The sequence below is a fragment of the Plectropomus leopardus genome, chromosome 20, assembly GCF_008729295.1.
Source record: "Plectropomus leopardus isolate mb chromosome 20, YSFRI_Pleo_2.0, whole genome shotgun sequence".
NCBI classification, from domain to species: Eukaryota; Metazoa; Chordata; class Actinopteri; order Perciformes; family Serranidae; genus Plectropomus; species Plectropomus leopardus.
This window is the reverse complement of record NC_056482.1, coordinates 2,087,790-2,100,746: the sequence shown is the minus strand read 5'-3', so window position 1 is coordinate 2,100,746 and position 12,957 is coordinate 2,087,790. Positions and strand designations below refer to the sequence as shown.

The 12,957-nt window shown below is 44.8% G+C and overlaps 1 protein-coding gene across 2 annotated transcripts in view; it reads left to right on the top strand.

The window, feature by feature from the left end:
* Positions 1 to 12,957, top strand: part of LOC121959637 (long-chain fatty acid transport protein 6) — a 64,809-nt gene that overhangs the window by 43,535 nt on the left and 8,317 nt on the right. For both annotated transcript variants that reach the window (XM_042509054.1, XM_042509056.1), the window contains exons 6-7: positions 526 to 616; positions 703 to 901. In XM_042509054.1, the coding sequence (XP_042364988.1) occupies positions 526 to 616; positions 703 to 901 (290 nt within the window). The remainder of the gene's footprint in view (positions 1 to 525; positions 617 to 702; positions 902 to 12,957) is intronic.

The following is a 12,957-nucleotide window of genomic DNA, read 5'->3' as shown; positions in this document are numbered from 1 at the left end:
GTTTAGTTGTACCGGCCATTGTCCCTTCCCAGCCTCTTCAAATGCATGGGTCCATCATGTGATGTCAGAGGTCAAGTAGAAGAGGTCAAACCACAAATAAAGGAAATTAAGACAGAAAGAGCAGAATAATTGGAATGTGATTACTAATAAGATGGATAGAGGAGCTAATAATGAGAAGGTGGAGCAGAAGAGGTCAGAGACGAACAATAAAAAGTACTGGAGGCCATTGCTGGCAACACCACAGGAAGAAGAGTAATGAGTAACATGCTGAATCAGCATTCACAGAGTTATAAGCAATGTTAAAAAAGCAGGAACAAGTATTTCCAAATTTCAGAATCACAATGCTAAAATGTATACTGGTAGCAGTGCATGGTACATTATAATGAATATTGATGTAGTGAGATGAAATGTATATACAGAACTCACAGACTGCTGTGTTAACAATGAGCTAGTGAAGCCTAGAACCTATAAGTCAGGTGGTAACTACCTTATCAATCTCAGCTCTCATCATTTTTACATTTGCAGCTTTCTATGCCCTTTGAGCTGCTGAGATATGATCCACAGACCTACGAGCCAGTCCGGACACACTCTGGAAGATGCATACAAGCACAGATAGGTACCATGTCCTTTAACATGAATAGGTACAAGTACCACAAAAGAGCTCATGTGTGCACTAAACATGCCTGTTGCTTGTATGTGTAGGAGAGCCAGGGATCCTGGTAGCTCCTCTGACAGCTATGAACCAGTTCTTGGGCTACGCTGGCAATCAGGTCCAGTCTGAGAAGAAGCTGCTGAAGGATGTGTTTAAAGGCGGAGATGTTTATTTCAACACTGGGGACCTCCTGCTCCACGATCACAGGGACTTTCTTTACTTCCGGGATCGCATTGGAGACACCTTCAGGTACCTTTACTGTGTTTCATTTAAACTGTATCAATGCAACTTTGCTAAGGTATTTGTATTTCAGTTGGCAAGTTAGTTGACAATGAAGATACAAAATTCAAATGTTATTTTGATGTCACATTGAATATAATGTGATCCGTATCACATATTGATTTGATCTATATCGCATATTGATGTAATCCGTATCACATTTTGGAATTTGGAATATATTTTTGAATGAAAAAGGGGACTGTGAACGTCATCCCCATCGGTTTCGTTGGAATTGACTTAGAGGGAATCTTTTGCGGCCAGTGTTGAGAGAAAGAATAATTAAAGTGACCAACAGCGACTCAGAGATACATGCATGTGCGTGAGCATTGTTAAATTATCACTAGCAAGACAGCAAGCACCAAATGTTTATTGGTAATGTTGGAATTCTCTCTAGTAGACAGAAGGTATAACAACCACGTGTTGATTGTGGTATTGGGATGCATAAGCCTTTATTTAATGGATAGGTACATAATATATATTAAAAATCAGGCTAAATTTGAGCATTAAAAATATGAATAGAAGTAGAATATTAAAAATGGCAGATGGGCTAAACTAAAAGTATGTCAAATAATTTTTCTGGACCATGGTTTCAAACTGATGTATGCACATACGATCATTTTTCTGATATGTTTGGTTTTAGTTGTTTGATGCTATAAAAGAGTGTAACATCCTGACTGACAGATGTGTGTTAATTGGTGTGCAAGCCATCAGTGGGGCTACTTGCAGTTGGGTCTGACAGGTGTATGAGCAGAAAGTCAACACCGCAGATCCACTTCCCAAACACTACTGCTCAGAATCTGGCTCCAAATAACATCACTATGCAAGATAACAGCGCCTGTATCTGGGACATTTTGGCTTCATTTTTGTAAGTGGACACATGCCCCCCTTCTTTATATACTGTACAGTCTAGATTCTACAGCAGTGTCAAACTGCAGCTGAACTGGCTTTGAAACAAAATCATCACAGTGTCAAATCACCTATAGTTGAGGGCTGTGTCAGTGCAGTAAAACACTGCTGTGAAGGATGGTCTCATGTATACGTTCTCACTCCTCGCTCTCTGAGCTGAAATCAACACAGTGAGAAGTCCTCAGTGGTGGTAGATCAGATCCATTTTTAGGTCACCCGAGGAGTGATGAAGCATTAATTATGTTGAAATGTATGACATTAGGATAAATCCCTTTAGATGCATCATGCCGTTTTTGAGGGGGCCCAAAACAAACATTTGTTAAACAGATGTAAAACAGAACAGTACTGGACACAGTGTTATAAGACATAATAACAAGGCTTTCACAAGTATTTAAGCCCACTCGGCTAATTGGTGTGTTTTTTTTTAAATATGGGAAAAGAGGCAACGAACAATTTGGTAACTAATGTTCCACATATTGCAAGAAATTGGTAGATTTAGAATTTTTTTTTTTTAAAGCTGGGGAAAATGTTGAAAAAATTTTTAAAAAAAGCAGCAAAAAAAATATTTATAAAAAAGTGTATGTGTGTGTGTGTTGATCAGAGTTATTATAATTTTTAAGCTTATTTAATTATATATACATATATATATTTTTTGAGTCTTGTTTTCCCTTTTTGTTGCTGTTTCGTTTATTTTTCTATTTTTCTTTTTTTAACTAATTGTTTATTTATATACACATTTAAAGGTAATTTTCTTGTACTAATTTCTTGCTAATTTGTGGGTACTTTTCTTCTTTTATTGCTGATTGCCATACTGGACTAAAACCTCAGTGTGTGGTTCCTCCTCAGTCACAATGAACAATCACTTCAATAAGTGTGCTCAATGCTATGGATAGTCTAATATACAAGCAATACTAATCTAGATGTGGATGTAAGCAAAGCCAGGTGGACACACATGGTTGTCGGGTGTCTGCGTGTGTGTACGTATGTGTGTGTGTATGATGTGTGTGTGTGTGTGTGTGTTGGGTGAGAGAGGGAAGGGACAGAGGGGCAAGATGGCGGACGTGATCTTGTAGGAGGGCCACGTAGCTGAAGTAACTTACGCCAGATGTGGGACAAAGGATGTGAAAGCGGGAGATTTGAGCGGGACAGAGGTTCTACCAACACTGGTTCCACATGCTCCTTTAACTACACACAGGATGGCACACAGCAGACAAACAGTGTGCTCTAAATCTATGTCTGTAACAGTGGTAATGTGAGCTCTCTTAAGGAGCCGCTCACAGTAGGTGTGTGATCTTAGCAGGGTGTGCATCTGTATGTGTGTCTGTATGTGCGTGTGCATGCCCGTGAAGGTTAGTACACAGATGGAGAAAGGGAAAGAGGAAGAATAAAACAAATAAAAGTAAAAAAGAAAAACTCTCAAATGCTGCATGCAGTTGTGGCCACAAGGAGATACTACTAGTTGTCTTCCTATCTAAGAGTTGTCTTCCCATCACTCAGGGGCCGGTAAAACGAATCGATGTTCACTTACCGTCCACTGGTCTTTGTTTCAGATAGGAACTCAACGTATTGTAACCAGCACCCAGTGGCAGAGGCTAACAACTAACAACACGCTTGTATAACAGTAAATAGGCTCCTAGGGAGCGCAGTAACAAACAGTTATCAATAACACATCAAAAGGAACACACGAATAGTCTCCCTCTCATCCAGTGAGTAAAAAGAGATGCAGCCTTGTGCAGCGGCGCACAGCGGCACTTAAAGCCTCAGTGACATCATGGGAATTCCAGGGGTTTCTACCTGGGATCGGGCAGATTCCCACCAATGGGAGACGGTTTTTTGAATTTAAACAGAAAGTCGCACGTAGGTGTGAATTACCGGGCCGCTGGAGCTTAGGCACGCTTCTATTGTTCTTACAGCTCTGCTGGTTGAGAGGCCTTCTCTATTGTTCAGGACATGTGGGTGAGGTCCAAGCATCCCCCCTTTAGTCCTAAGGGTGGGGCGCTAAGTCTTTGGAGCAACCATGGGGCAAACAGTCCACGTGTTCCCATGAGAGCACAGGTTGAATAATCCACGTCCCTTAGGAGTGAAAATTCGTGCAAGTCCAAACAGTCCACGAAGATCATGTTCAGAGGCTAATGTCTGGGCACTGACACAGAGGCTGGTCTGGGCAGGACTGCTAAATATTTCTAGTCAGTTCCTATGTTGGGTTCACAATCACAGAGATATAAACAAATACATTCTTTCTCATTTCCACCACCAATTCTAAGACATTCTAATAAAAAAAGAAGAAAGAAAACAAAGAATAGAAGGAGGGAAAGGAATGTGAATAAGACAATGGTTAGGAAAGAGTTAGTGGGCCATCCTCCCTCCCATTGGAGGGTTGGGGCTAGCCAAGGGTATGGCTGCAGACTGGTGTGCAAAATGTGGTGACACCAGGAGGGCAGAATCCAGTCTGGCTTGTAACCTTTGAATGTGCTTGTACATGACATGTGCGATTATTGCTGTGATGATACAACCACTAAGCAGGAGCCCAAGGGCGGCTAAGCTGATGGGGGGGTCCTGGTAAGCTGGTTTGCCTGGATAGTTAGGAAACGTAGTGGAGAGACCAGTTGGTTTTAGGCTGAATCTTACCAGTTTGGTTCCCTCAATTAGCAGTTAGTGCAGCAGTGTGTCATCAATTGTGAGATTGTGACCGACAAATGCGTCCATGATCTCAATTTTTATGTCATGTCAGTCGTGGTTGAGATGATGGAGGATAATGTCGTTGACATGCACCATGGCTCCATAAGGGATAGTTAAAAACACGGTCTGATTCGGTAAGGTCAGTTTGGTGGTTGTATCATGGCAGTCATAAGACATTAGGACTTCAGTAGCAGGTGTGCTAGTAAGCCATCGGTTGCCAGCTCTCATTACTCTTGTCTCCATCCTTTCATCTTTGATGGACAGGCTAGCTTGGCATTTCAGTTCGAGGGCTTCCGCTCTGAGACTGCAAAGGTCACATATCTGAGGAAAGGATTATTTGGACAAACCCAGTGAATGTCTTTCGTGCACAGGTTAAGACTGGGGACAAGGTAAAGCAAGGGGTTATCCATGTGATAGGCGAGTCCTGGTGGTGTCTTGAGGTCAAGTCAAAGCAAGTCAATTTTATTTATAGAGCCCATTATCACAAAACATGGTTTGCCTCAGAGGGCTTTACAGTGTATGATATCCCTCTGCCCTTAGACCCTCACATCACCCAAGGAAAAACTCCCGAAAAAGAACCCCTGTAACGAAAAAAAAAAGGAAGAAACCTCAGGAAGAGCGGCAGAGGATGATGAGGGATCCCTCTTCTAGGACGGACAGACGTGCAATGGATGTCGTAAATAACAAATGAAATACAATTGTGGCCAAAAAGAAAGAAAGAGAGAGGGGGTAGGGGGAGAGGGGGAAAGAGGCACAGCAAAAATGGAAACAGACCCATTTCATAATACAATAACAATAGGTGCGAAATGATCAAATGCACTCTATGATAATATTGTGGGAGTTGATAAGAGTCTCATGCATATATTGATACAGAGGTCTCCAAAGGCATGATCACAGCATCGGCGCAACCAGGACCAAGAGCACGATCAGGGCGAACGGTACAGTTTCAGTGCAGCCACAGCACGAGCACAACCAAGGGCATGGTCGAGGCGCCAGCACAGATATCACAACGATCAGGCACAGCCAGGGTTGCGGCCAGGATCCGAGAAAGCTAGGAAACAAGGGAGCAGGAATGCTCTGGAGAGGCAACAGGATTGGCATAGTGCAGTTCAACATAACCAAGTTGGTGAACAGTAAAAAGGATAAGCACTCAGTGAGGATCCTAGAGTCATTGATAAGCAATTACGACTTAAATATGAATGCCAGAGAGCAGTAATAGAAAAGAAAGAAAGAGAGAGGAAGTAGAGTCAGAGTAGTAGGTCTGAACAGACTCAAAACCACCCCCGCCAGATCGGGCTGAAAGCTATGCCACCTCTCCCTCCTCCCCGTCACACGGACGGGGATTTCAACTGAGCACAAGAAACTTGTGCTTCAGGAATATACACACTAACGAAACTAGGGTCACTAATCAGCTATTATGGCTTAAATATAAAGGTCAGAGAGTAGTGTTAGCCCCACTGCTCTCTGACTCCGATAAAAAAGTCCCCTGGCAAGTTAAACCTATGTCAGCCTAACTATGGGCAGGTCTGGGCAACCTTAGCCAGCCATAATTATAAACTTTATCAAAGAGGAAGGTCTTAAGTCCTTAACCGAAACTGGAAGATGGTTCCATAAGAGAGGAGCATGGTAGCTGAAGGCTCTGGTTCCTATCCTACATTTGGAAACTTTGGGAACCACAAGTAATTCTGCTTTTTCAGAGCACAGTGATCTTGAGGGTTGGTAAAGAACTATGAGCTGCGACAGAAAGGATGGAGCCTAACCATTTAGAGCTTTGTAAGTAAGGAGGAGGATATTAAATTCAGTCCTGGATTTTACAGGGAGGCAGTGCAACAAAGCTAAAACTAGCGAAATATGGTCCCTTTTCTTGGTTCCCGTTAGAACAAGTGCAGCAGCTTTCTGCACCAGTTTGAGCAACCTAAGTGATTTGTTGGGGCAACCGAATAATAGGGAATTACAGTAATCCAGCCTAAAGGTGAAGAATGCATGTACTAATTTTTCAGCATCTGTCTGGGATAGGATATGTTTAATTTTTGCAATGTTGCGCAAGTGAAAGAAAGCAGTCCTTGAAGTTTGTTTTATATGGGAGGAAAAAGATAAATCTTGATAAAATAAAACTCTGAGGTTCCTTGCTGATGTGCTAGAGGCCAAGGTAATGCCATGTAGAGTAATTAAATTGTTAGAAAGGGAGTTTCTGAGGTGTTTGGGGCCAAGAATAATAACTTCAGTTTTGCTTGCTAACTGCTTAGCTTTTAATTTTCCTAGTTTTTTCCTTTTTTTGCCTTTTTGTCACAAACTCCAACACATTCAAAAAGGTTCCCTACAACGATTAAATCATTTGGACGATAATCTTTGACATTTTTGTATCGGGATTATCCACTTTTTCTTCAGAAGAAACTTCATGTATTGACACAGAGCCATGGCAAGGGATGGTTCGGACCAGCGGGAGCTGCAGTCTGAACAGACCCTGTGTGACAAGAATGTGTTGAATCCTATAAAATCAAGAACAGGCACATCATGCCAGAACTGCTGGAAATATCTACAGGGAATCGTTGTGCTACAGACGAGGATTTTTACACTTGAAGCACCAAGAGGAATTCATGAGACACTCCCAATAACATCGAATGGTAAGACAGCTAGTTCTCCCTCAAGTATTTTAAACCTGGATGACACAGTGTCTTTCCCAAAACTTGCTAGAACAGACTGATACCACTGCTGCCTGGCATACACTTGGTGCTAAGCCAAAACAAAACAGAATCAGAAAAACAAATGCTGGTATCACAAAAAGAATTACAGCATCGCCAGGCATACAGCTAAGAAACAAACATCAACCACCGTCTGAACTAACTGTGAACGAGCCAGAGAGCAATTTTACAAATGGGAAGCAGGGAATTAAAAATGATCAGATTCACAAGGGGAAACGTGAAATTCGCAGTGGCTTACAGAAGAGGCACAAGGCACTCATGGACAAAGGATCTGTGCCAGAGGTGAGGGCGAGACATAACCTGCTTGTGGGAGACGATGCTATCAGTGCTGTAAACAATGAGAGGATCATCACATGCAGCTATCCAAGTGCTGAGTGCTGCCAGGAGCTGTCAAACAACCCTGGAATCCAACAGTTCATCGTGCATGTGGGAGCCGTTGACACCAGGAGAGGAGAATGTTTTAAAAAAGGATTTCTTAAAACTTTTTAACAGACTTGACAAGCTGAAAGTTCAGTCATTCATCAGTGGGCCTCTCCCAACGATTGACAGAAGGATCAATAAGTTCAGTCACCTCCTTGCTTTGAATACTTGGCTTTCTAATGCCTGTGAGTCTCAAGGAAGAAACTTTATTGATAACTTCAACCTGTTTTGGGAACAGGTGGTGGTGACAGACAATCTCCTACACTGTCTGAGGAACCAAAAACATACCGGGCCTTCTCCCAGTCAGCCAAAGTCTAACCCCTAACCCTAACCCTGACACTGCTCCACCTGCCTTCCCTGTGGATTTTCCTTTACGCCACCCCCACCTTAATTACCCAAGGATCTGATATTAAGAACAGCTAGTTTCAAGTTTGTTGGAGCAGGGCCTGAGATACTCTGCTGACAGGGAATTTGAATCAGATTTTTAGGATTGGAGGAGCTTACTGTCACCCTCTTATCTATTCTTTGCCTTGAGCCTGGAGCGATTTTACTCAGGATATTTGAAAATGGTTTGTTCAGCTTTATTTGGTTCGCATGAACCCATTTGTACATTGGTGACTGTCTTGGTTTTAAAACTTTGATCTGGTAAGCTACTGGTGAAGGTTTCCCCACGATTTTGAAAGGGCCTGACCAGCTAGGGAGGAATTTCTTGGCCTACATGGTACTCGCAGTGACGCAACCCTGTCATAGTAGGCTTTTGTCCCTTTTGCGCTGGCCTCCAGGTTCTCCTGGGCCCATGTGAATGTGGCTCGGCGGTGTTCTTGCAAGTTTGTCACATATTGGTGTGCTGTATAGGTAGTAGCAACACTGACATCCTCAGGATGGTACAGGAGGTGCAGAAGCAAGGTCATTTCTCTGCCAGTCATCATTTGACCTGATGGCCATCAGTACCAAAGGACGCGTCAGGTCCCAGTCTTTACCATTGTTGCTAACATACTTCTCGAGCATGTGGATAATGATACGATTAGCACATTCAACTTGGCCAGATGACATGGGGTGTTATGAGATGTGGAACTTGACTTCCACACCCAAGATCTCATACATGGCAATGATCACGCTGGAGGTGAAGTGGCGACCTCAATCTGAATCAACAGAGAGGGGAAGGCCCCAGTGGCTGGACGAATAGTTCATAAGGATGGATTGGATGCTGGGAGGCATTTGACCCACTTGATGAATGCGCAAGTCAACGTAAGGATGTATTTTTTACCTCAGGAAGACTTGGGGACAGGTCCAGTCCAGTCAACCTGAAATTGGGACCACGGGAATGTAATCCCCCTTTCCTGAAGTGGGGCTTGATTTAGTGGTTGGGATGGTTGGAACTGACAGCAAATCAAACATCCTTGGACATACAGTTTTGTGTCACGTGACATCGTTGGTCAATATGTGAACTGCTGGAGGGTTTTGAGTGTGGCTCTGTACCCTTGGTGGCCTCCAACTGGGGAGTCGTGAGCGTGAGCTAACATCACCTCCCAATGGTCCGTGGGGACAACCCAACGATTTGGTCCCTGGCCATTGTGGCTATAAACCAACAAACCTTTCTCCATTTTCGGTTGCGGCAAGTTATAATTGAGAGCTTGCAGCTCTTTGGATCCATCTGGAGGTGGCTGAAAGGCCTCTGCTGATGGAGTTTTAGCCACAAGCTGTCTGATGGCTTGAAGAGCAAGGTCTTGCTGTTGCGTGGTTACCAGGTCTGCATCACCAGGTTTGTGACCCAGGTGCAGTGTTGGTGTTTTAGTTCCAGAGCTTTATTCCCTCTCTCTTGCCTGTTGGCAGGTGCTGGTGGTCACCCAGGGAGTGCCTTGCTCTGCCCCTAGTTTGGCTATACAGTCAGCTTCATCATTGCCATCTTTATCAGGACCTGAAACTTGGGAATAACCCTTGACCTTATTCCAGTACACGGTCATTCCCTGGTCTGTCACTAGATGATTGCATGCCAAGAAGAGCTCAGAGTGTTTGACATCCTTGTTTCAAGCATTCGTCATGCCATTCTCCTTCCACATGGGGAAGTGTGATATGAAGCTGCGACGGGCATTGTTAGAATCAGAGCAGATCACCAGCTGCACAAAAGAAAGTATAGCAGCTTGCCGGAGTGCAATGAGTACTGCCCCAATCTCAGCATACTGGCTTGACTTTGTTCCTAGTTGGAAATGGTTCGGCAGTTCAGGGTTCTGACTGGTCCGTACTAGGCCCGCCCCAGTCTGGAGGTGACTCTCATGGTGGAATGAACAGCTGTCAACATAAACCTCTGGCAGACTGTGACAGACATTCTAATCATAATAACAATGACTGGATGGAAACAATGGTGTCGTGATGCAAAGGGGTTGAGAGCTAGGCTGGCTCTCACAGTTGCAGTGCTGGCACTCTGCCAAGCCTTGACCCAAGGCCATCTTGTGGTTCTGGGCATACTTGACTTCAATGTCATGACCCTTGCAGTGCCATCATCCAAGAGGCAATGCGACTGTTAGAGGCACGTCCCTCTGTTAGACGCTGGCTGTTCAAGAAGGCCACAAGTTGGTGACAGGTTTCGATGGTTACCTTCTGGCCACCGACATAGCTGCGGAAGTTCTCCGAGTGTGGCATTGCTCATTGCCTTGTGGAAGAAGATGTTGAACTCTGCTGGTGAGTTTGAGTAGCACAGGAAAAGGCCAGCTTGTACTGATCTGCGGAATCAACCCTCATTGTACAGAAACCATTTGCCACGTCCACAGTTGAGAACAAACGGGCCCCTTTAACCTTGGCAAGTTCCTGATCCAGATGTATCATGGCCCAACGGGAAAGTGGAACCTGTTTATTCGAGGGATGGTACGACGCCATTTACCAGTCGGTTTCAGAACCAGCCAGATCGGAGAATTGTAAGTTGAGTTGCACTCTCTGATAATTTGCTTCTCCGGCAATTTGTCCAAGATTTCTTGAATCAACTTATAGGCAGCCAAAGGAATTCTATACTGACGCACAAAGGTTGGTGGTGCCTCCGGATCAGTGGGGATGCGCATGGTGTTGAGGTCAGTGACCCCACATCGTGCCAGTCCTTTGAGAAAATGGCTTGGAACTCATGGAACAGCTTCCAAAGTGCATATCTCTGATCTTGTGTCGTAAAGGCATCAGCTCATGCAAGCTGTTGGTTAATCTCAGACACAAAACCAGGGTATGGTTCCTCTAGTGAGGGCTGAAATCCATCCGTGTTGAGGTCAGTGTCTCTTGGCTGAGTCACGAGGGCATACACGACCATGTCACCTCTGTCACTCAGGGCTGAGCCACAAATGGCTGTGTGGTCAGGAGCCTCATGGCTGATCATTTTGGTGGGGTAGGTGGAAAAGAAATCGTCCAGTTTCTCTGCTTTTGATAGAGAAGAAAGCAGCTCGCAAATGGCAGGCACTATCAACTCAAAGTCATAAAAGGAGCTGTCTATCAGCATCTCCAGTGGTTGCCATGCAGTGACTTGAATCAATGCGTGTGTCAAATTCTGAACCACCAGGTACGTTGAACAATTGTTCAACTCAAGCCTGTAAACCAGACATCATCTGTCCCTTAAGGAGCGAGAGACGAACTGGGAACCCTGCTGTTCTTGCGGGAATCATGACTTCCATTTCACTGGCAACTTGGCATGCTTGGGGGATGGTCTGGCCTGACGCCATATGCTCTGGTTAATCTGTCAGATTCTGACTGTTGCCACTTGCCAAGGACCACAAAATCTGGTTGACAGTGTCTAGCTGTGCACCAAGTCGTACAAGCAGGTCTGCCCCTAAGATGAAAGGAGGTTGAAGTTGAGGGACTATGCTCACGTAGTGCATGACCTGTTTCCTTCCGATATGCACAGAGAGTGCACATACCCCAGTTGCCTTAAGAAGGGTCTGCGGTGACCCTGCGGAAAGGAGGCGATGGCTCTGCCAAACATAGGCTAAGGAGGGGATGTCTTGGCACAGGCCTTTGAACAGGTCTTCATCAATCACAGACTTCTCAGACCAGAGGGATCAGGAATAGTTGCAGACATCAAGGGCAATCATTGGGCTTTCCTCCACTTCAGGGATCCAGGTACCATTAAGATGTACACCCTCAACAATGTGGGGGCTGTACAATGGCAAGCTCACATTTTTCAGCGAGCAAAGAAAGGAACCATGTTCTTTGAATATGTTTACCTACCAGTCTTTGGCTGCTGTGGGCATGCAGGTAACATAAAAGGATCTGAGCTCTTGCTGGGCTCTGAAAGAGGCAGAAGCATCGGCGGAAGCCCTCTGGACTCAGTGACAGTGACGTTGCTGTCAATAGCTGGCTCAGTGACTTTGGACTGAGCGGCTTTGGGGTGTCACCTGAGCCCAAATGTATCCACGATGGCAGTCAATGTGCGGAGTCAGCCTGTCCAGTAGGTCCTGTCTGATAAGCAATGGTTCTGTGTCTAGAACGCATATGTAAATGGGGTGCACCAGTGTCATTTCCTGGAAGGTTATGACAACCCAGGCATGCCTCGTGATAGGCGATCTGTCCTGTGTGTTGCTGGTGATGCTAACATTGCAGGCTTCAGTTTGAAAGGGCTTGCTGCGGGAGAGCATTGCCCTAGCAACCTCTGCAAAAAAGTTGGAACTCATCAGGCTTATCTCCCCCCTCTCTCTTTCTCTTTTTTTTTCTCTTTGCCATGATTGTATTTCATTTGTTATTTACGACGTTTATTGCACGTCTGTCCGTCCTGGAAGAGGGATCCCTCATCATCCTCTACTGCTCTTCCTGAGGTTTCTTCCTTTTTTTTCTCCCCCATTACAGGGGTTCTTTTTTCGGGAGTTTTCCTTGGGTGATGTGAGGGTCTAAGGGCAGAGGGATGTCATACACTGTAAAGCCCTCTGAGGCAAACCATGTTTTGCGATAATGGGCTCTATAAATAAAATTGATTTGACTTGATTAGTTGCCAAACTGCCTCTGTCAGACAATTTTGGATAAGGTTCTTCATTTCCACTCTGAAGCCGTCGCCTTTAGGGTGACTTGGGGCTTTCTCATTGGGCTTTCCTTCTTGCTTGGGGTTCCGATCACCTTTCTCTTTGTGGTGGAAGGAGTTTCGTTGTTTGGGCTTTACCTGACTCCCAACTCCCTTGACTCAATTGCCCTCGCTGTTGGCGTGTTGGTTGACGTCCTTGGGGTCCTGCTTGCTTACCAGTCTTAGTACAAGGCACTTCATTGCCTTCAAGCACTAAGTCTGTTTCTTCAGCTGCTTCGAACCCCAAGACTTGAGCGTCATCCTCAGACTTCCTGGTAGGACGCATGTGGATCTCC